The 25713-nt window shown below is 32.5% G+C and overlaps 1 protein-coding gene across 1 annotated transcript; it reads left to right on the top strand.

The window, feature by feature from the left end:
• Window positions 1–10996: 10996 nt before the first annotated feature.
• On the top strand, window positions 10997–17028 carry LOC129959329 (uncharacterized). The gene is made up of 6 exons (XM_056072147.1): window positions 10997–11303; window positions 12956–14222; window positions 14343–14846; window positions 14958–15118; window positions 15680–16080; window positions 16999–17028. The coding sequence occupies exons 1-6, from the start codon at window positions 10997–10999 to the stop codon at window positions 17026–17028; spliced, it is 2670 nt and encodes an 889-aa protein (XP_055928122.1).
• The last annotated feature ends 8685 nt before the right edge of the window (window positions 17029–25713 follow it).

Here is a 25713-nt window from a genome sequence, read left to right as displayed (position 1 = left end):
TTATTTTTGGGAACTGAGTCTTGACACCCAGAGGGATACTTCCTTAGCATGGACATGACTAGATGTAACAATATAAAACATTTTATAATATGAATTATCAAAGTAATATATGCGACATAACCTAGTAGGTGAGGTAAATGACCGTACTTTATAATATGTTGCACACTTGCACTAAACTGTCCTATATCTGCAAACTTCGTACATTTCAAAACCCGTCGATTGTTCCAGTTTAATTTCTACCTCTCTTCTTTCCATCCAGCTATTACCGCTCATAAAATTATTTCAGCTCTTGATCATGTTGGTCCCCGGTCCATAGCACCCCCCCCCCAGATAACCAGCCCTGGAAGTACTGTTCCATACTTGCGCAACGCTCACTAAACTTCAGATAAGAAACAAAATCGAACAATTTTCCTAAAAATTCTAAATGTATCTGTATATACAAATTTAGCAAGATCATTATTTTGCTAAACAGACTACAAAATAATAATTTCGTTGCTTTCATTTCACCCATTCGTTACAGTTTAAATATTAGAAGTTTTTATTTTAGAGGAAGGGGCGCTTTGAGAATTTCAAGAGGGACGATTTTGGGCGCCTGCTTTCTTTGGAGGGGAGATCAATGTGAAAAGCGGCTACAGCATCTTAGGAGGTCTGTTTTATCTCTGAGGGTAGTGGCTTTTTCGCAGTCAACACCCCTGTACATTAAGGCGGAAGGGGTCGGGGAGGCACTCACTTAATAGGTTTGCGTAATTATTGGGTTTCCAAAGGGTTTTGGTGTCTATATTTCTGTATTGTTAGCTCAAAATAGGGAAGATTTTATGGCTATTTACTAAAAGAAATGTTTTCCACTGCTTTCTTAATGATGAATGACATGTAAAAATACCGACACGTTCTTTATTTTTCCGATAAATGCCAGACCCTCTTTTCAGGCTTTGTAAAGATATAATAGCAAACTATTGGATTATCACTGCGGCAAATTACAAAGCAATTTTCTCATGAAATGTATTGTGAATTTTGTTATTGTGGAAGGAAGTCATCATCTTATTCTGTAAAAAGGCTATCGGAAGTTTTGATGCTCAGTAGAAACTATCGGTTTCAAATAACATAGGAAGAGCCGAAAAACTTTAAACTGCCTCGGTTTATGTATATATAGAGAGAGACTAATTAGTAATAAATACCAAGTTAAAAGGAAAAAAAAATAGAATCAAAATTAAACCAAATAAATACAGTTTTCAGTTTGTTTTTGCTTGATTCCGAAATAATTTTTTTAGTTTCGTTTCCGAAATAATTTAAATTCAGTTTTAATTTCATAATGCTTATATTTTTGATTATTATATATATATGTAATATACGGAGCGTCATCCTACTGGCGCTCGCGTCGTCACTCAACAGCCAATAAGAAGCTATCTGCTTCCCGCCCTAAAAACTGTGTTCAGTTGCTGTACTAGCGTTCATTGATGTAAAGCTGCCCAGCCGTTCGTCCAGTTCATTAAATTTGTTTATGTTAAATTAATGTGTGATTCTCTTAATATGAGCCATCTCTACGCATTAATCTCAACCGGGCTTTCCCCTAGGGCCCATGAGAGATATTTAATATGATATATAATCCTATATAATCCGCTTAGTAGAGGCCTGTTTTTCGAGCCAGAGTTAACATGCCTCTACATACATACATACATACATACATACATACATATATATATATATATATATATATATATATATATATATATATATATATATATATATATATATATATATATATATATATATATATATATATATATATATATATAATGATATTTTAAACACTTAATTTCAGTTTAATTAATTTCCAAAGTTGTTTTATCTTAATCTAGCCCATAATAAGTTCATTCTCTTATTTCTTGATCCAATTCCACTTTCTCTACTTAATTAATTTAAGAGAAGCTATATAAAATTGCTGAATCGACTAAACGCCGATACTTTCACACGCTCGGCGTGAAGGGGTAAAAAATGTCCAGTAAGCACATTGTTTCTTAAAAGATCCCTGTGTTTCCCTTACATGTGATTGACATGCATCAGAAATCCTTATCAGAATCTTAATAATATATTAACACTATGGAGAAACATTTACCCTATCAAAATCTAAGGTTATATAAGGCGAGGGATAATTTATTTCGGCCCTTTTTCCCGACTTCCGCTTTTGGCCGCGCTGTGGCGGACACACAATGTCCGCGTCTTTTCTTGTAAATAATTATGCTTTCCCGTTGGATTAAAAAGAATTTAAAAATGTAAAAAGTCTCTTCACTGTCTTCAAACTGCATCCTGCTTCACATAAAAAAATGTTACATATATATATATATATATGAACTTGAAAAACGAAATAAAAAATTTAAAATAAAAATTTGTTATTACAGTAATAGATAAATCAGCAAATAATTTCTGTTTAATTTGTAAATATTATTATAAAGAACTTTTAATTAATGAATATAACTCTAATGCATCTTATATGTTAAAGAACACCGGGAAAAAGGAATTAGATAAAAGAATGCTGGCTTTCGCAAAAAAAAAACCAAAACTAAGACTTGCTCTCTTAACTATCCTTATTTATTCCCAACAGTTAAATTTCACAAAAATCCATTAAAATTCAGATTCGTGACCTGTAGCACTGGCAGTTATAATTACTATACGGGCAAACATTTCTTTAAATACTTAAAAATTATCCTGGACAAAATAAAAACTGAAGACAACTTTATTATTTCTAGTAACAAAGAAGTACTGGATTTTCTTAAAGATAACAACATTAATAAACTTAATACTTTTGATTTCAAAAATTTATACACTAATCTTCCTCATGAAAAATTAATAAAGGTCTGCACTTTTATATATGACGAATATTTAAATGAAAATATCATTCCTAAAAATAATTGACTTGAGTTATGTAATTTTAATATTACTGAAAATTACGTTTTTAATGGTATTAATTTTTATAAACAAGTCAAGGGCATTCCAATGGGAACAGCTTTTTCAAGTGCTTTAGCTAATATTTTCCTACATTACTATGAGAAAAAAATAATTAAATACAATTTAATAAATGGGTGGAGATATATTGATGACCTACTTTTGATTAACTTCGACAGTACTAATATTGCTACTAATTGCTATCCAAAAGATTTAATTCTAACGGAAACAAATAAAAATCAACTTGAGGCTACCTTTCTGGATTTAAAAATCGAAATTGCTAATGATAAAACAATAGTTGGTATATACGATAAAAGGGATGAATTCAACTTTAAAATAACAAAACTATGTAACTACCATTCCAATCTAAACTCTTAAATTTTCAAAAATCTAATTTTCTCACAAGTTAACAGGATTAAAAGGGTTTGCAATAATAAAAATTCCTATATTGAAGCATTAAACAACCTCATAAAAAATTTAATTAAAAATGAATTTCCTAGAAATTACTGTAATGTCAATTTTTTAATTAAACAAGGTATGGTTTGGGATTAAACCTTTGGCTTGAATAAAAATAGATCTTTCCTTGCATATTAGATCACTCAATAGATGGCGCTGGGAGCCTACAATTTCTTACCTAATTTACCGTTAGTGTTTTTTTTAAAAAGCGAGAATCACAATCGATAGCTTAAAATTTCCTTGACTGCTGATGGTGAGTTCTTGCCTTTTCTTTTTCCCGTTAGTGCTATTTTATGTTATTTTTGTTTATATTGTTATTTTTGTTATTGTATTTTCACTTTGTTGTGGTTATTTTCTTCTAATTTGTTGTTTTGTATTTTCCTTTCTGTTAAAATGGTATATCTCTTGGGCCTAATTTCAGGGGATTTTCGGGTCGCGAGGAATCATTATTAGACCTTTGTCAGGATTTCCTCACAGAAAAAATCCCTTTCTTTGAATCCCTGCCTGAGGGTGACCCTTCAAAAAGTCTTCAGTCCAGATTCTTTTTTATTTGGTTTATTTGATTTTCCTATTAACTTGATTTTAATACTTTTGTATCAATTCATCTGTGTTTTAGAAGTAGCTGCAGTTGCGCTCTCTAAATACTATGAAGTTTCTTTCCTTTTCCGGTTTTAGTTTGAATAGGTAATAATTTTCAATTGCGATTTCGAAACTGTTTTGTTTTGTTTTCATTTTAGTTTCGTTTTCAAACTATTCTTTCTTTAGATTGGTTACGATATATATATATATATATATATATATATATATATATATATATATATATATATATATATATATATTATATATATTATATATATATATATATATATATATATATATATATATATATATATATATATATATATATATATATATATATATATATATATATATATATATATATATATTATATATTATATATATATATATATATATATAATGATTACATAGAAGAAAAGTTTCTAAATTCATTATTCAAGTGCTATTCTGAAAATTTTTATTTAGTCGTGAATTGTTACTTTATATTTTACGTATTTTGAATCTATTTTTGAAGTTATCGAAGTAATTTTTGCATTATGAACAAAAGAAAACATGAAATCACTAAAGAAGATATTAAAGCAGTTTTGCTTGTTTCTAATGAAAGTGATGATAATTTGTCAAGAGAAATTGATGATTGACCAAAACAAAGATACTTTAGCTTATCTTCCATGTATCTCAATAAAGAATATGAATTGAAACTATCGAGAATTATTTTGGAAAAAATTGGATTATACTGGATTGGAATAAATTTTTGGAAATATAATATGAAACTTTAGCCCAAAAACTTATCTTAATAATATTATAGAAAACCTCAGATTACCTTTTCAGAAATTCAATATGCAAAAGTCAAAAAGCATAACGATTTATACTAAAGAAGTAATGCTTATGACGAACTAAAGTAAATTTTTAGGTTGAAAGCTTTCAAAATATATTTCGATTGCGAATTTTATTTAGCACACTTTTGTATTTCAGCATTAAATAAAGATTTAAAAATTTGTTATTTCCTCTATCGAATTGTTTTGATAGAAATAAAATTTTGAAAACATATCTCTTGGTTTGAGAAAATTTTAAAAGTTATAAAATAAGAAGATTAAGTAGATTAGTATATCTACTTAATCTTCTAGTAGATTAGTAATCTACTTAATGATTCAGTAGATTAAGAGATTAGTAAAAATAAGTTGCAAGTTAAAGATGTTTTTGGAATAAATATTTGTCTCAAATTCCTTTCTAATGATTTAGTTCAAAATAAGAATGAATAACTTTTTAGAAATATGATGTGTAAACTTCTTTAAAAATTTAATTAAAATTCTAAGAAAAAAATCTCTTAGTATTGCTTCAGAAAATTCCAAATCGTGTTTTATAATGAAAAATTCAACTCTAAAAAAGCAATAAATATAATGGTTTATACTGAAGATAATTAGAGTAAAATTTCAAGCCTAATGTCGTAAGAAATATTATTTTCGAAATGAATAAAATGTTTCAAAAAGTGTTGTTCGTTATTGGTTGCTTAGTAGGTTCCGTTATTTCGGTATAAAATGAAGATTTAAAACATTATCATCTCTATTATTGAATCGCATTTGACAAATAACAAAATTCTTATATGGTAATATATGATCTGTTATTTAAATTTGGCAAAATAATTTTTATTAATAATTTAAAAGCTTAGTGAAAATTAGATGAAAAATAATGTTTTTAAAATGGGTATTAATGTCATTTTTTATTTCAACGCATTACAACCAAACAAAAACGTTTGAAAGCATCATATGAAACTTTTTTTAAAAATTTATTCACTAAGTTATAATACAAAATTTAAAATTTGTTGTACTGAAAGAAAAAATATATTGCTCCAAAAAATCAATGAGCGAAATGCTTCATACTAAAAAATTTAAATACGCTTGAGTAAAACTCTTAGGCTGAAAGAAAATGCAAGCTCGTTGTTGAAAAACCGCAAGGCAATTCATTGCTCAAAGTTGATGTATTATTTCGAATGACGGGTTTTTTTTTATATAAAATCAGTCTAATTATGTACAATTGAATATTCGAAATACGAAAATTACTGTACAAAAGTAGTCTAATGAATAAGTATAACTTTCGAATATACTCTCTAATAAAGACATCACCTCCCTCTCCAAATAAAATCATGGCCATTGGACAATACCTTCGACGCCACAAATGGACAGATTTTTATTTTTAGACAATGGCATATGACTTTTGTGCTTCACAGTACAGTGAAGAAAACCAAATATGTATTGCGAATGCCTTTTTTTTCAACCAATTGAAATCAAAATTTAACGCAGAATGCATTTTTAATATCATGATCATATGTTAAATTTCATTTATCTAACTCATTGTGTTTTTATATTATCGCGTACGTACCAACTAACATTCAACTCTTTGACGGATTTAATTCTAAATTCGATAAATATCTAATTTGAAAGTTAAATTTTTATACCTATTTTATTCGTACAGCTATTTACTGTCTATCCTATTCATCTGTATTCGAATAGCCAAATAGGCAGACTTCACATCAATGGATTTGATAGAAATCTTCAAATTTGTTGAAAGAACATGCAATCAAATTTCAATTTATCTTGCTAAAGATGCTTTTGAGTTATTGTGTTCACAGACTTATGAACAGACATAGTTCCCAAATTGTGCTTTATGGACTCAGGAAATCAATTAAAACTAAGATATTGAGATTAGTTAAAATCTCGAGTCGAATTTTTGACGATTACAATACTTTCTCTTTGCATACTTCGTTTTTCTAGTAAGTAAAAATGGGCTTGACTTCATAAATCACTCAATTCTTTTATGAATTATAATAAATTTTATTATAAACAGATAACTATTATGGGAAATTTTTATATCCTTTCTGAACTTCGAGCTGAAATAAACAATGTCAGCTTTCAATAACTCGAATGGCATATTCTTTAATCTAGCATATCTTCTGATAAAGAAATATTAATTTGAAATAACAAACAAAATTAAATTCAATTTTAGAGGGAGGTACAAAAGTGCATAATAAGTCGCAATAAATTTAAACTGTTGATATAATACTAAAAAAAATCTGAAAATAAAATTAAACAAACATAGAAACAGATATCGAAAGACATAAAAATATCAAAATGTCATTTTTCTTATTTTAAACTGCGAAAATTTGTCTATATTTCTTTGATAATATCAGTTTGAATAAATAACGGAGACAACTGAATCATACTATTCCACAAACAGTTCTCAACTATTTCTCTCTCTTGCAACATTCTCTTGAATAAATAACGGTCACTTTCAACTTGCATTACAGATTCGGTATGGATTTCCGTTAGATTTCAATCCGAAAGAAAACTAAATAAAAAACAATCAAAGAATCTTTACTTAAATATTCAATCATAATTTATAACCTATTGAATTTAGAATGTTTCTATTAATTTAGAAAAAAAATATATTAATATTATTCTCATCAATTTAAATGATCTGACATTTTTAAAATGGAGTTACTCGCCTTCAGCAATGACATTTTCGATGGAAAGGTGGGGGAGGGGGATCCCCTCATTATTGGCATCTTTGATTCAAGCAGAAAAGAAGAATCACACTATAGCATCAGAATTCGACGTTTGAGGTAAATATTATTCAAAATTAATCCTTTTCATTAAATAAACAAAAGACTGATAGATATTCTTTTAGCTTAAAAGAAACTAACCGCCTTCGGTGACCAGTAGCTCACCTTTCATATTAAAAGTAATAATTTAGCCCTTCAACTACAGAAACAGATAATTAGCTGAGAAAGGCGAAATTTTAGTTATAATTTTACACTGTGGTACCTAATCCGTAGAAAATAAAAGATAAGAACATTAATAAAGAAAGTAACAGGAAACCCATATTGAAAGGGAGAGGAATTAAATTGATGACCATGAAATTGAGTTAGGATATCAGGATTACTTTTATACTATATAAAGTAGGATAATCATTTAAGTTCTTCTACATGGAAAGCAAAGGGGGAAACGTGTATCAGTAAGCAGTATTTATATTTTTATCTTTCGAAAGCTTTACCTTCTCATTGTGAATTCTATTTAATAATAAAAATTTGAAAAACAATAGTACAGATTTTTCGAGTCCCAATTTCCAGAATGCATTAAAAATAGTTTCATATTAAAATACATATTTAATAACTTTAAAAAATAGAATTAAATGAACTTCTTATGGTAGGCATTTCAATTGTGTGTTTCTCATAATTTTTGCTAAGTTAAATATTAAAGAGAAATATTGATTAGTAATTTTACAAAATCATATTAATTTTATTATTAATAATTATCTAGAATACTTAATATTCATTAACTAATAAATATGAATAATTATTTCATATTCAAATTCGTTTTCTTAGTACTCTATGTTAAAATGCATTTATAATCATCTCAGAATTAAGGCATTTATTCTATTTCTTGAAAATATCAATTTATATATGAAATAAAAATACATTTAAAATCCATATAATACATATTAAATAACCTCAATTTTAAAATAGAAAAATTTAAAAAAAAGTTAAAGAATTTGCAGGTGTAGCTCAAAATATTTACATACATGACATTTTTTGAATTAGTTTTAAAGAATGAAATAATAGCATTTCAATTTTCTATTGTAAATATATCAAAACTGAATAAACACATAAAAGTATTATTAATTATGCTACTATTTAAATTTTTTTTAAAGTTATTTGGGAAGGTGGATCACAGATCTCAATACAATATGAAAATCAATATTACACTAAGATACCTGTGAGTAATTTATTGGTATATCCATTCAAGAAGATCTATCACAGCTGTGATGCATGCAAATAACTGCTATCACAGATGAACAGATCATCTAGTTTGCCATGGCTGCCAGCTGGATTTTCTTCCTTAGCAAATTTTCCACTTTCTTATCCAATACTTTCAAGTTGAATATTATCAAACATCAATACTGCAATATTGTATCAATTTTTGAACATGAGATATTTAGAAAACAGAGATATAAACAGAGATAAAATTAAATAAGTGGCTCAAAATCTAGTATTGTAATTTAAAATCTAAAGACAGAAGATGACTTTTTCATAAAATCATTGTCAATCGGGTAACTATTATATATTATATTTTGTTTAATTAGAAAGAAATTTGCATAGTAATAAATAAATTTGTTATGAATGATTGGAGGTAAACAAAACTAAATATTGATCTTTAGATTGAATAATATTATGTATAAATAAAGCTACAGGGCAATGAAAAGTACATTAATGCTGTTAAAGTAAATGCAAACATAACATCACAACTTAAGAATAAAGAAAATTTGTTATTAAAATTATAAAAAAAATGACCTGATTACAATGCATTACACTCGATGAAGCAAGAGGAAATAATGCATAGTAAAAATTGTCATAAATAAAACAGCTAAAAATAAAATGGAAAACTAAATTATAAATATTGCTTTTTATTTCTCACAATGCTATGCAAAAATAAAATTAGAATTCATTGAAAAGTAAGACATAATTATTGTTAAAATTAATCTAAAAACAGAAGAGATTCATATAAAATTTGAGTCAGAGCTATTTTAAAGACTCAAAGATAACTCAATTAGCAAATTGAGTTATTTATTTGACTGATTCTAAAATCTCTTTTTTGAACTTGTGTAAAATAAGTTGGGATGAACTAGATGTTTCCTATAATGCATACTGTGAGTTTCTAGCAAGTTTCTTTGAACCCATACGATATAACAATCATTATAGAAAATTTTGCAAGATTAGATTGGCTATTGAAAATCATACTAACCATGTAAAACTATACACAAAAAATAACTATAAAATTACATATAAATCTGAATCTTATTTACCAAATATATGTGATAAATATGTTAAAATAGTCACTGACATGCATTTATCGTCAATCTTTCTTCCCGAGAACCATTTCAAATTTTTATATTAAAATTTTCAAGATCTGTATTCACATTTTTATTATAAGACAAATAACTATATATGTTATAAACAGCCTTTAAATAACTTTTATATTTATTATTCATAAAAAATGAAAGATGCCTTTTTTTTTAATAAATCCAAAATAATTTTATGATGAAACAAAATATAACTATAGTGTAAAACTGCATAATATATAAAAAATATTAATTTATTTACAAATTATTGAATAAACTACATATATAAATTAAGTATTTGGATATTAACTGCATGCTGTTGATGAATATAGCCAAGATTTAATTATGAAAGAATTTATGAGCAATGATCCTTGGCAATTAATTGTTAGCATGTGGTTAATATACAACTGAAAACTAAAGTTTTCTTCAAACATGTCATTCTTTGTATTTTATTTATTATTGAAATTCATAATTATTTAATAAATGCAAGAAAATGATATCATATCATTGCAAAATATTTAGAGAATATCTTTTCAAAATGAGATATAAAAAATTTCCTGACAACTGATGACACTTGCTCCAATAATTCTCCAACATTATTTAAATATAGGGGAGATAATACATGTTTAGATTATTCAGTTGATTTTAAAATGTAAAATGCACAATTGTTCGGTGTTGTGAAATGATTGTATGGTGGCGCCCCCAAAGTGAAGCGAAAATAATTCTGCAACGAGAGAGTGGCTGTGTAGAGAGAAAGAGAGAGTGTGGAAAGCACGCGAATAAAATGGAGTTGTTCTAAAGTCTCTGCCATCTGATTTGTGTTGTGAATTACATTAAATGTGTGCGTAGAACTGGCGAAATAACATGGTCCGTCGACCCGGAGGTGGCTGGGACCGAAGAACAAAAATTTTGAAAATAGTGCATCGAAAATTAATTGAAAACAAAGCGATAGTCTTGTGTTGTTCAGAGTTCAAGTTTGGGTTTCACGGAGATTCAGTTGTTATTGTTACTTGGTGAGAGGTTAGTTATTCAAATTTTATGATATTGATATTGTTATATCTAGTGTTTTAAGATGTAATTTATTTGTGTTTTATTAATTTCATTTGTGATTGAGTTAATTTTTGTGAAAATGAGTATTACTAAGTTTAAAAAAGAGGAGTTAAAGGCTATTGCCGAGGAGTTAAAATTACCTATACCTGATAATGCTAAAGTTCTAGATTTAAGAGAGTTAATACAGGAGAGTAAGATTTATAAAACAGATAAAGAATCGTATCAAACTATTGTTGACTGTGTACTTCAGGAAATAAACGAGAGAAAAGATAAACTTGAGCGGGAAAAATTAGAAAACGAAAATCGACTAGAATTTGAGAGAATTAAACTGTCCCAGTTAGAAAGGGAATTAGAAATTGCAAAATTGCGTGAACAATCTCGAGAGAGTGAGCCATCACAAAATGACATTAAAACAATCGGAACAGAGTGTAACATCACAAAATGACATTAAAACAATCGGAACAGAGTGTAACATCACAAAATGACATTAAAACAATCGGAACAGAGTGTAATGTAGAGAGTTTGATTAAGAGTATTAAAACTCTAACTATTCCGATTCCTCAGAGAGCCGAGTCATTTAATTTATTTTTTCAGTCGATTGAGAAGGCATTTAAAACCAAAAATGTTCCCGAGAAATTAAAACCCGAAATTCTTTTAAATATCCTTGGAGAGAAAGCGTGTAATTTAATGGTTTATCTTCGAGAAGAAGATTTGAGTAATTATGATAAACTTAAAGCCATAGTGTTAAAGGAGTTTCAGCCAACACCCCAAGAATGTCTAAATCACTTTAAAAAGGAGCAAAGGTTACCCAATGAAAGTTATGTGCAGTTTGCATCTAGATTGAGTGCAACCTTTCAATACTATTGTCAGTTACGGGAGGTAAAAGACTTAAAATCAATTTGTGAATTAATAGTGTCAGATAAAATAATCGAGACGTTGGATAGAGAATTAACTACTCATATTGGCGTAAAACAAGGAGAGACGTGGTTTAAACCACATGAGTTAGGCCGAGAATGCGATATTTTCATATCGTCGAAGGGAAAAATTAAAGGAGAACAAAGTTCAATACCTAATTATAAATCTAAATATGAACCGCGGCGTTATGATGTCAGTAATCAAAATAATAGTCGTGGGTCAAAAAATACTTCAAGTGTTTATCTGTCTTCCGTTAAAAATGCGAAATGCATTGTAAATAGTTGTAAAACAAAGGAATCCCACCCGCTGTATTTGTGTCATGTGTTCAAATCTCTTAGCGTTGACGAAAGAATAGATATAGTGAAAACTAATTGCTTATGTTATAAATGTTTCTCCTCAAATTGTTTCGTTAAGAAGCCGTGTAGAGCTAAAAATTGTTTTTGTGGGAAACCGCACAATAGATTAATTCATTATCCCAAAAGAGATAACTCTTCCGCCCAGACACAGACAGCAACAGGAGCCAATGATTCGACGCCGTTGAATCCAAATGCACATGCTTACGTCAATCAGAGTCAGGGAGGGTCAGCAAATATTGCCTTCCCCCAAATTGAGAGCGAGAAAAATGCATCAGTAGTGGCTACGAGTTTTTTGCAAAACAAAACAAAAACAGTTTTATTGAGTACCGTGCGATGCTTAATACGAGACAGATACGGCGCGAGACATGAAGTGAGGTGCCTCCTAGACGGAGGAAGCGAGTCAAATTTTATAACGAAGGATTGTGCGGATAGATTGTAGTTGAGGAATGAGAAAATTAATTTACTTGTATCTTGTTTAAATGATTCATCAATGACGGTTAATGGGTGTGTTATGGCAACCATAAATAATCTTGATATGAGTTTTAAAAAAGAACTTAATTTGCTAGTTGTCAAAAAAATAACCGATTTAATTCCGTCAAGAATGATTAATGTTTCAATTGATTTACCTAACGATATTGAGCTGGCAGACTACAAATTTAATATTCCTGGAAAAATTGATGTTTTATTAGGCGCGGAAATATTTTAGGAATTGCTTAGGCCAGGTCAAATTTATACAGGAGATTCTCGACTACTTTTGCAAAATACAGTGTTCGGATATGTCGCTAGCGGAAGTGTAGATGAGGAGGTGAATAACAAAATTCACTGTGGTTTAATTCGAGATAGTGATTTAAATACAACTTTAAAGACCTTTTGGGAGTTAGAATCAATAGGTGTCAAGGACGAGGGTATTACTAGTGAGGAGGACATGAATTTAGAATTGTTTAAGGAAAATATATGTTTTAAAAATGGTAGGTATGAGGTGGGACTCCCGTGGAAAAGAGATAGTAATGAGTTGAGCGATAATTTTGATTTAGCAAAAAGACGACTCAGCAGTCTTATGAGAAAAATGCAAAATGATAAGGTGTTGTATTCTGAGTATTGTAAAGTTTTAAAGGGTTACCTAGATGAGGGGATAATTGAGAGGGTAACAAATCCGTTTGCTTCAACAAATAACCCAGTGTTTTATCTTCCTCACCAAGTGATAATAAAAAATGAATCTCTAACAACAAAATTACGTATAGTTTTTGATGCTAGTGCACATGAAATAGGACAATTATCGCTGAACGATTGTTTACATCAAGGAGTTAATTTAAATCCAAACATTTTTGATTTGTTGATATCCTTTCGCTTGAACAAAATAGCCATTTTAGCTGATATGGAAAAAGCCTTTCTCCAGATTTCTTTGACTCCAAAAGATAAAGACGCAGTTAGGTTTCTTGTGGCTAACAGTGAAAACGATGTTCAAGTGTATAGATTCAATCGAGTTCTTTTTGGTGTGAACTCGTCTCCAATTCTATTGGCCGCAACTATAAAAACCCATATTGAGAAATATAAGGAACAATATCCCGTTACTGTTCGGAGACTCGATAATTGTTTTTACGTGGACGATCTCGTCGCTGGTGAAGACGACGTATCATCAGCATTTGACTTGTCAAACACAGCAGCAAAAATCATGGATGATGCAGGGATGAATTTGCGGAAGTGGATTTCAAATGACTGTGATTTAATAAAACAATGGCAGACAGAACATTTCGACCATTTAAATATTAACGATTTCGTGAACCAACCACATCGTGTTTTGGGACTTTCTTGGAGTCCTCAAAATGACTATGTTAGTCTTAATTTAAAAGGTCTATTGGACTTCCTTCTGAAAAGGAAAAATACTAAACGATTCTTGTTGATGGCCGCAGGCAGAATATTTGATCCAATGGGATTTGTATCCCCCTTCACTATAAGATTTAAAATTTTATTTCAAGAAATCTGGCAAAGTAAAACAGACTGGGACGAAGAGTTACTGCCAGATGTTAATGAGAAGTTTGAATAGTGGTGTTCAGAAGCGTCTTTCTTAGGTAAACTTCAGATTCCTAGATATGTCCTTGAGTGTGATAGTGAGAATCCCCCAGAGTGTGAAATACACACATTTTCCGATTCTAGCATTAAAGCGTATGGAGCTGTCTCAGATTTAAGACTGAAAACTCCTAACAAAATTTGTGTGTATCTTTTAGATTCAAAATGCCGTGTGGCTCCTCTAAAGCCATTATCCCTTCCACGTTTGGAATTAATGGGTGCGTTACTTGCTGCGAGATTGGCAAAAGAAGTATCAAGAGTCCTCAGTGAGAAAATACCAGCAACCAACCACTTTTGGACAGATTCCACTATAGCCTTGAGTTGGATTCAAGGTTCCAGCAGCAGATGGAAAGTCTTTGTCGCCAATCGTGTGAAGGAAATACAATCCTTGACAAACAAAGATACGTGGCACCATTGTCCTGGAAAGAACAATCCATCTAATCTTCTTACGAGAGGCATCAGCGCCGACTCATTGTTGAACCGTGAGAAGTGGTGGAATGGACCGAGTTTCCTACATGAAGAAAACATTGTCCCTAAAAATGATGACGTGATACTTAGTGATGACAGTGTGTGTCAGGAAGAACTAAAATCGTTTGAGAGAAAAACTTTGGCTGTGACTTTGGACAATAGTTTTTTGAACAAAATTCTTTCTGTATCTAATAATTTACAAAAACTTTTATGTGTTCTTAGTTATATTTACAGGTTCGTCGATAATTGTAAGCAACCATTTAACAAACAAATTGGACCATTGAAGATATCCGAAGTCCAACGAGCGGAAACTACGCTTGTGAAGTTGGTGCAACAGGTAGAATTTGAATCAGAATTAAAGGACTTGTCCACTAAGGGTATGGTTAGCCCTCAAAGTAAGATAAAAAATCTCTCTCCATTTCTAGACTCTGAAAAGATACTAAGAGTAGGAGGTAGACTGGCATATAGTAATTTAAATTATGACAAAAAACACCAAATAATTCTTCCTAAGAATCACAAGTTAACTAATTTGATTCTTGAATTGACTCACAAGAGACAATCGCATGTAGGTCCACAAACTTTATTGTCTATTGTTAGACAGAGATTCTGGCCCTTAAATGGTCGTAATATGTGCAGGAAATTAGTTAATAACTGTACAATTTGTTTTAAAGCAAAACCCGTTATTTGTTCACAAATTATGGGTCAATTGCCAACCGAGAGAATTTCTCAAAATTTTCCTTTTAACAAAGTGGGAGTAGATTTCTGTGGGCATTTCTGGATTAAATATCCTAATCAGAGAAAAGGTGTTTTCAATAAAGTTTACGTGTGTGTTTTCGTGTGCATGGTCACAAAAGCATGTCACCTTGAATTAGTTTCAGATCTAACTAGCGAAGCCTTCATTGCGGCTTTAAAACGATTTTTTAGTAGAAGAGGAAAATCTGAACGTATATTTTCAGACAATGCTTCCAACTTTGTAGGCACACAATTAGAGTTAAAGAGACTGAGAAAAATTCTGAGTAATAGTAACAATAATATGAGTAAATTTTTGTGTGATGAACGTGTTGAGTGGAGTTTCATTCCACCAAGAGCACCAAATCATAGAGGCCTCTGGGAGGCTGGAGTCAAGGCCGTCAAATATCATATAAAACGAATTATGGGTAATTTAAAATTCACTTATGAAGAATTTTTAACGATTCTTAACCAGATTGAGGGAATTCTCAACTCACGTCCCCTCTACCCTTTATCATGTGACCCTAACGATTTTGATGTTTTGACTCCTGGTCATTTCCTTGTTGGTCGTCCGATTTCAGCAATTGTTGAACCGAGTTTAACTGAACTGCCTGATAACAGGTTAAAGGTATGGCAAAAACTAACAAAAATTTTACAACAGATTTGGAAACGTTGGTCAAATAACTACCTAAGTACACTTCAAAATCGAAATAAATGGTTTTTTGAGAAAAATAATGTAAAAATAAATGATATGGTAATTTTGAAAGAAGAAAATTTGTCTGTGTGTAACTGGCCTCTTGGTCGAATTCTTGAAGAGTATTATGGTAAAGATAATAAAATCAGAGTAGTGTTAATTAAAACTAAAAATGGAGTTTTTAAACGTCCTATTACTAAAATTTGTATTTTACCCATCCCAAATGAGTAATTTGTGCGAAAATTTCTCTTTATGTTATGATCACTGGTTGTTTTTGAGTATTATACTTGTTACCTTTTGTGTGAATTCAACTGTGTATATTTGATAAATTGAGTATTTCTTGTTTTTGCAATGTTGTATACTGTTTATTGTATTAAGTGGTATGTGTTCATTTGTATTGTTGTTGTTTACTTTTAAGTTTTTGAATGTATCATTCAACCCGGGGGTGAATGTTCGGTGTTGTGAAATGATTGTATGGTGGCGCCCCCAAAGTGAAGCGAAAATAATTCTGTAACGCGAGAGTGGCTGCGTAGAGAGAAAGAGAGAGTGTGGAAAGCACGCGAATAAAATGGAGTTGTTCTAAAGTCTCTGCCATCTGATTTGTGTTGTGAATTACATTAAATGTGTGCGTAGAACTGGCGAAATAACAACAATAAAAAAATTAACTTGCATATAAAAAGATTTTTCTATATCATTTTGCTTATACTTCATAAGAAAGAATCATACAAAAAGTTGATTAGTTTTTCATTGCTTCTTGCATTATTATTTCACTCAAACAAAATTTCTATCTTTCTTTTAATTCGGTCTGCCTATTTTGTGTTCAGTATGTATAAAATTGTTTTGTTCATTTAGCAAAGTGCAAACATGGTTAATTGCTCCTAATGAAATTAACCATAAAAGTAAATTTAATAGAATAAAGAATTTAAAGCAAAAGAAAGAAATGTCAAGGCTGGCAAATTTGGATATCTGCAAAGTCTAACAGAGCAAAAGAAAGTGAATGATATTTATACACAGTTAAAGAGTATTAATACTTAAAAGAAAACACATGGTGATTGATGAAAATAGTGAGCATGGAAGGAGGAATATTATAAGACAATATTTTTTGAAGGCTCCGAAAGTTAATTCAACCTTGATTAGAAAGATTCATGGGAGTCCATAATTAGTTAACAAAAAGATAAAGATATATAATAAATTTCTTGATACATATTTACTATCACGAATTTGCTATCATGAGTAAAAAATAAAATAAAACTTATGCAATAAGTTTTCGCCCTAAATAAACATAAAAAGGAAGAATTTTTTTTCCATACTCATCTATTAACCTAAATGTATAAACATTGTTCAGAAAGCATATTATATTGTTACGAAATTTCCGGGGGTTCGTTTGGATAGTGGGAGTTATATGGTGTGGAGAACGCTCAATCAGCAGGCGGCAGTAGAAAATAAAAGAACGACGTTTATTTACACGAAAACACACAGGATAGCACAAGGACGACAACTATATACAGCACAGAAGACGATTATCTTCAGCCGAGACGTGCAGCATACAACAGCAGCTCGATTCCGTCGCTGCTCCGCTAGTCCCTGGAAGACGAGCTCTTCACCGTCGATTCCGATTACTCTTCACTCCGTCGCTTCCGACTACAACTCTCCGATCTGGTTCACGACTACTCTTCTCTGCGGCTACCGACTACGACGACTCAATTCCCCGTCGATCCCGACTATTCTTCTCTGTCGCTTCCGACTACTCTCCGATCTGGTTCACGACCACCCGGCAGCTGCGGCTGCTTTCTTTTATAGGTCTCAGGAGGCTGGGCTAGAAGCCTCTCAACCAATCAGGAACGTTCGAGGCGTAACTCGGTTCCTACTGGACGGATCGGGAAAATTCTCGATGTTTCGGGTATAATCTTTTGGCGCAAAAGTCGCCAAGCTCTGGGATCTCCTATGGAACCCACTATGCTGGGAAGCCGCATCACAGGTTCGTAACAATATGCCATTATTAAAACTCAGTAGAAAGGAATTTAAAAAGAAACCAGAATATATTATACTCAGAGCAAAGCTTAGCATGTGGATCTCGAAGTGTAATGTAAACATAAGCAATAACGGCAACGTCGTGATGTTTCGGAGTCCCGCGATGTGACAAAGTGGTCACAAGCATCTCCACATCATAATTTGGAATAGATACTTTAATTTGTTAGTTTAGGGAAAAGTTAAATTTAATTGAAACTAGTTTGGACGAGCGCAATAAAGCTCTAACGTCATGAAATTTGGTATTTAATTCATATTATTATAATTTATGATAAAATTAATTAATTAAAATAATATTTAGATTATTTATGGGGTAATATACAGAGAAATTTAATGGAATTACGTTGCACGTGCCTTAACTATTGGGACTGATTTTTTTAAGAATAAATTTACAGAAGGAAAAAATTTCAAGAAATTTCACGCGTGTAGCTCACCGTAGCTATCTGAGGCCAAAGCAAATAATTTTGATAAATTTAATCCACCAGATTGGTAACAGAGTTAATTAGTTCTCAGTTTTTTGACTGAGGGAAAGTTGACATAGACATTGTCTACCACAGCTCTCGATCTCTTCCTCGAGCTGGATACTGCTGGATCATAAACAGGAAGGTTAAGTAACTTGTTACGAATCTGGGGCAGTTTTTCGAAGAAATTGATTGATGTTCTAATAAATTCCAAAACAGGTTCAATTTTGAGATCGTCATGTAAGATTTTTCTCCTGATATACCAGGGGGCGTTTACAATCTTCATCAGGTGCCTATTTTTGAAAACTTGCAACCTCTTAATGTTAGTGGCGGAAGTCGCCCCCCAAATTTGGGAGCCATACATTAATATTGGTCTTAAAATAGCTTTGTAGAGCAGAAGCTTGAGCCTAATCGATAGCTTGCTCCTAGGAGAAATTAAGCTGTTGACTTTAACACTCATTCTAGTAGCTTTGGTGAGGGCTGCTTTAATATGACTATTAAAGCTCAATTTGGCGTCTAAAATTAACCCTAGGTATTTATATTCATTTACGAAAGGGACGGGTTGGCCGAGAATTTGGATAGGGGCTAAGTCAGGCATTACCAGTTTCTTAGTAAACAGGAGGCACGCGCATTTACTTGGGTTGACTTTTATTTTCCAGCCGATGAGCCAGCACTGTAAAATGGTCATGTACTGTTGAATGTTTGCTATGACTATGTTTGGATCCCTATGCTGTGTAAGAATGGCGGTATCGTCTGCAAAAATTGCTAAGTGACAATTACTAACTCTAGGTAGATCGTTAACATAAATGTTAAAAAGAGTTGGAGAGAGTAAACTCCCTTGCGCACAACCGCTCAGGATTGGCCTGGGGGAAGAAATTACATCATTAACACGCACCCGAAAATTACGAGAAAGTAGGTACGAGCGTAAAATTTTGACAAATTGCGCCGAAAATCCAAGTCGCATGCACTTGAATAAAAGCCCTTCGTGCCAAATTTTATCAAAGGCCTTGGCTACGTCCAGAAAAAGTGCACCTGTGGTTTGAGACTTCACAAAGCCGCTGTGAATCAATTTTGTAACACAAATTAGCTGGTGATTCGTCGACAGATTTTTACGAAAACCGAATTGTTCGTATATTAAAATGTTTTTTCGCTGAGGAATTGATTCAGGCGTTTGAGAAGCACAGATTCGTACACTTTGCTCAGGCTACTAAGTAGCGAGATGGGACGGAAATTTTGAGGTAAGGTCAAATCAGAGTTTGATTTTGGAATAGGGACAACCACAGCTGTTTTCCAGCAATCGGGAAAATAACATAATTCCATTAATTTATTTATTAAAAAAGTTAAATATAAAATAAATCTAGGTGGGAGGTTTTTAACCATGCGATTAGTAATTAAATCCAATCCTGGCGATTTATTCGGCTTAACGTTTTTCGTGAGTTCCATGATCTCCGTTGGCCGAACGGGTTCAAGGTTGTTTACGTGGTCACGTGTCAAAAAGCTCTCCAGCTGATTTGTGACGTAGTTCGACAGCCACGCGTCTGCGTGGGGGGCTAACTGGTCTTGTAGGCTATCAGCCAAAATTTCCGCCTTTTCAATGGGAGCAAGGGCGAGTTCCCTCGTTCCCCCTCTTAGGGGGAGGGATCGGGGAGAATGGTTTTCTGAAAAAGGAAGAGCGGCGCCAGAGGCCACGTGTGTCTAGATTTTCTAACTGCTCAGCTCACCGTTGCTCGGAATGACCTACTTTTAACCCTTTTATCAAATCCGGGTTCTGCGAAGTTCCGTTCTCACTTGAGGATCGCGAGAACGTTGCCTAACTCTTCGCAGGTAACTTCGCAGTTTAATTTTGTTTTAGATTTCTAAAGGAAGCTTCTCTGGAGGTTTATTAAATTTTGGTTTTGAGGCTTCTGCGAGCGCCTCCATTAGAATTTTTCCTAGACTTCCAACTGCAAATTCAGCGTCATCATTGCTATTAATTTTGAAGGGAGGAAGAGGTTTTGAATTTAAGATATGCCGAAAGTTCTCCCAGTTGATGAAGAATTGTGCTGGTGAATTTAGGGAGAAGGTTCCAGTATTAAAAGTCAAAACTACTGGAAGGTGATCTGAATCTAAACAATTTAGCACTCTAATTTGAGAGTGTAAAGGAATTCGCTTTAATATTGCGAAATCTATGACGGAATCATTAGAGCTAACTTGATTAATGTGGGTTGGGGAGTGGGGCGCCAAAACATTGATTCCGTCCTGCGTTGCAAGATAATTAAACAACTGCATTCCATACCTCGTTTATTTGTAATTGTTCCAAGCGATATGACCTGCGTTCATATCGCCCGCAATGATGACGTTTGGGCCTAAATTTAAAAGTTTTTTCAAATCCTCCAGAGGGAACATGTACGAACTCCCAGATCGAACATTTTGAGAGGGGGGAGATTTCCTAATTTAACCTCAATAATTGTTGCGTCCATCCTCTCTAAAACGGGAGTGGGGATGACGTGATGTTCAATTATTGATTTCACATAAATACAGGTGACTCCGTAAATGCGCTGACGATTAAAACTATCTCCGGATCTATCAGTTTTATAAATCCGGTAATTAGCGATTAGGAGTGTGCACTCCGGGGGAGTAGGGTCTCATGAACCAAAAACACATCAAGATTTTGCTCTGATACAAAGTCTCTCACCTCAACGATCCTATGCCGCAGACTATTTGCATTCCAGGTGAAAACTTTAAGATTATGCAAGTTTATTGTGTTGTTACGATTGAATGTTAACGTTGGGGACCGTAACTAAGATTAGCGTATTCGTTGAAAAGAAAATACGCATATCAGCACCGTGGGATGCAGCACGAATTGCTGGTAAAGCTTTTCTATAAGCTTGGAGTAGAAGAGGTGCTTCGCACCAATCTTCTCTCATGAGCATAGCTAGACCTGAAAAGATGTCGGTAAAAATTTTGGTATTTATCGCATCCACTGGGGCCGACTGATTTGGAATAGGGGTTTTAGCAGCTAGTGAGATTGTTTCGCTTTCCACTGGGGTCTCTAATGGAGGATATTCTGACTCTGAATTCGTCAGAATTTTTGAGAATGACACATTTTCTTCCATTTTTCTGAAATTTTTAAGAGGTCGATGTGTCCTGGGTATATCCCATATGGATTTTTTGGAGGGGTGATTTTTTTGGAAATTAGTAGTGGTGTTTTTTCTACCATTTGGTTTAGGGAAACGGGGCATTGGTGCCAGTTCGCCGCATGCTCACCTGCACAATTTGCACAAGTTAGTTTATCCTCGTAGGCTAACGTGCAGTCCTTAGCCCTGTGAGGTCCTGCACATTTCGCACATTTTATTGGTAATTTACATACTTCAGAGCTGTCGAAGAAGCCCTGACACCGCCAGCATTGAGAAGGCCCCTTCCTTCCTCTGTATCGCTCCATTGAAATTTTCGTGCCAAACATTTCAGTGAGAGTGTAGACCGTTTCTGACAGAGGGCCGTTTGCAATTTGTGCATAGAATAACGGCATCGGTGACTTGGTTTGGAATTTAGACAGTTGAGTGATACTGACAACTGTGAACCCTTCCTTTTGTAATTCCGCTTTAATTTCCTCAATAGGAGTGCAGGAGAGAAGTCCTCGAAGTACAACCTTTATGGGCCTATCGGTTTTAAGCATGAAGGTTTTAAACTCAGCACCCTGAGCTTCGAGGAGGTGGGAAAGGCTCCGGTGCTCTTCCTCAGTCTCTACTGTGATTTTTAAAAATTTGTTGCTTATTACTGAGCGTAGGGAAGGAGCCTCAAGTTTTAGAATATTGAGCATCGTTCTAAAGTCTGCTCTGGGGGTAACAAAGAAGGGCGGCACTCTTCTTCGTTTTGGTTGTGCAGGTGGTATTTCAGCATCGACCTCGTTGTCTAGCACAACCTCTTCTATTCCTTCCGGAAGTTTTTTAGTTTTAATTTCCTCATTTTTATCATTATTTATTTTTAAGTTCTTAACTTTTCTGATGAGGTGAGCAACCGGGGCTATGAACCCATCCTCATCAGCTACACGTTTTTTTCTTTCCTTACTGCCTTTCGGCGAAGTTTGGTTTTTATTTATCACATTTCCACTCAGATCAATTTTCTTTTTAGGAGTGGTTTTTACATTAGATTTAGCATTATTTTTACTTACATTTGAGGTTGTGCTAGGGGCATTTTTAAGCCTAACTCTTTCACAAATTAAGTTTAATTTCCTCACATTTTCAGATAATTTAAAAAGAGGGATTCCTAACTTTACTAAGAGATTGTTCAAACAGCCGCTTGCCTGTGCAATCTCCTTCTTCACTTGGGTGTGCTGTTCTTCAGACTTCGCAGATGCTAGGGCTTGCGCCCAGTTCCCCAGGTTTTCTTTCAGTGATATAGCCTGTGTCACCTCGAGGCTGTGCTCGGCGATATAATCATCCGTGATTTCGATTGATGATGGTGATGTCGGCCTTTGCTCCTTTGTAACTTCGGCTGATCTTGATTTTCATTGATGATGGCTTGGCAAGTCTGGATTTCCATAATTTCCTCTTCAGAAGAAGAGCCCTGATCCCCCTTTCCGCATTGGTCCTGAAAAAGACCAGTCAGGGGGGTCTGTGCTCTGGGTATCGCCGGCTTCTTCGGTGAAATCACCCTTAAAACAGCTCCTGCTCCGTCGAAGACGGAGCTCTCTCCACACACGTCTTCTCCATTTGGAGACCAAATCGAGAATCCATAAGCAATCAATGGGAACATCGGCAAGCTCATGTCAAAATTTAGGAGTTCAATCACAGCGCAGTTCACATCAGCCTGATGCTTTTATAAGACGCGCTGTGATTGTACTCATTTAGGTTGACATGGTCTGGTCGATTTCTAGAGAGTGTAAATTTCTATCGCATTTACAGACCAAACAAAAAAAATTAATAGTTCCAACCAATGTGTCGATTAAAACGATTTAAAATGTCGATTTCAAACTTGAAGTTTCATCGAAGTTTTGATGCCACATTTTTTGACGATAGCAATATTTTCATTTTGTATAGTTCGTATACGAAAAAATTAGAAGTGTTTTTTTTTGTTTTTTTTTTTTTTTGTTTTTTCGAAAAACGCTCACACACATTTCATGATAATTTGTTAAAAATTTTTTGGAAGTACTTTGTTTTTCATTTTATATTTTTCTTTGAAATTGCAACGTAAAGCCTTATTCCATTCTTCGGTAGATGATTGAATTTATTATTATGTGTTTTTTCCAAAGTAATGTAATTATTGGATTCTATAAACTTTCTTTGAATCATTCCATGCAATAAGTCTTAATGCTTTTTTAGCTAGGGATGACGAATATTTTAAGAGCGGTTATTACGTAACCAATATCAAAAAGTCACAAATACAAGTGATCAATACTTTTCAAAGAGAGGTGTGATTCAAATCCTTAATACGATCTTACTGGTTATTTACTGGATCTTACTGATTCGATTACGGATTTTGGATCACGATTTAAAGTAACAATAGATACGATATCACTGAAATTTGACGGAGCGGTGACTTCACTGGAAAGTAACAATCTATACGATCTGTCCAATGGAAGCTCTCGAAAGAAATCTGTGATTGGATTGAAAAGTGAACGGACCGGTAATTGGAATTATCGTATCGTATCATTGAATTGCATATCACTGAAATTTATCGGAGCGGTGATTTCACCGGAAAGTGCGAGGCTTCACTGGAAGATGCGAAGTCACCGCTCCACTTTACGGGAGTGACCAATATTCGTATTTGATGATGCACTATTCCATACAGATCATTTTTAATTGCTCGTGACATGATTGACTTTGATTACATGTATTCTGTTTACTGCTGGCGCCATCTATTGGTAGAATATAGGATTAAAGTAAACATTTTAAAGAAATGACATATATTTTTAACTCACCTTTTCCAGAAAATGGTTCACTCTAATAAATAAATTAAATAAATAGTTTTGAGAAAAAAAATAAAATTTAAGAAGTAAGCTGAAACAGATAAATTAATTCAATCACACGTTACTTAAATTAGTAAATTAAGTATTAATTACAATTAATAAATTATATATTTAATATTAAGTAATAATTTTTAATTAATAATATGATTGAAATAACAGATATTTGGAACGCATATTTAAAAATAACAATAGCAATATTATTTGTTATTCAAAAAATCGTGGATTATGCATCTCTATTCTTAGCAAAGCCTTTTTAAACTTGAAATTTTTATAACCATAACACTCGCACTAAAACCTTATGCTGCTATGTTCTTTGTGTTATACGTTCTCGCTAATTTTCTTTCATTTTATTATACACATTTACCTCTATTATTTTGCATACGATATTAAAAAACATAATCTTGATACTTTTATGAATCTTTTTACATCAGACCTTCTTGCATCTAAAAAAAAATATTTATAAATCTAATGGTATCTGACTCTCGATGATCATAATAATACAAATTATAAAAGAACTACACAAAATAAATTAGACATCAGATCTTTACATCAAAACTGCAGATTTCTAACAAATTTAGCGTGATATCTGTCAACGGCCAGTTCTATTTTTCCAATTTAATTCACACTCTCCCTATATATATTTATATATCTTGTTCAAATTTTCAATCGTTAATAAAATACTTTTTATTCTTCCACTCGAGTTCAAATACATTTTTTTAAACATGTAGTGGATGGTACTTGATGTTAATACAGTTTTTTCAAATATTAATTCATTAACTATTAAATTTAATTAATTTTTAATAATCTAAATAGAGTTTTAACAATTTGAAATGTAAATTGAAGTCAACAGGCAGTAGCTCAGTCGGTAAAATACAAGGTTCTCCGTATTTCTCACGTGAAAGTGAAAAATACGAGTTCAATTCTTACGAAAAGAGGAATTGACTTAATTTTTTTTTTTTTTTACAGTACTTGTTCTATTCATCCTTATGTATGAGAACATAATAATTTCAAAATATAGGAGGTTAAACAGATGAAATGGGATCTAGTACTAATTAAATCTTGTAGACTTGTATCAAATTTAGGACGAAATTCATCAATGAGTTTAATCTCTATCTGTCTGTTTGTTCACAT

This window comes from Argiope bruennichi, chromosome X1, assembly GCF_947563725.1.
Source record: "Argiope bruennichi chromosome X1, qqArgBrue1.1, whole genome shotgun sequence".
Lineage (NCBI taxonomy): Eukaryota > Metazoa > Arthropoda > Arachnida > Araneae > Araneidae > Argiope > Argiope bruennichi.
This window is presented reverse-complemented; position numbering and strand designations above follow the sequence as displayed.

Excerpts from the sequence above, each read along its gene's own strand:
- LOC129959329 (XM_056072147.1), top strand. The coding sequence starts at position 10,997 with ATGAGTATTACTAAGTTTAAAAAAGAGGAGTTAAAGGCTATTGCCGAG. Across the intron at positions 14,847-14,957 it reads TGTCAGGAAGAACTAAAATC|GTTCGTCGATAATTGTAAGC; the intron begins GTTTGAGAGAAA and ends TTATATTTACAG. Across the intron at positions 15,119-15,679 it reads GGGTATGGTTAGCCCTCAAA|ACAATGCTTCCAACTTTGTA; the intron begins GTAAGATAAAAA and ends GTATATTTTCAG.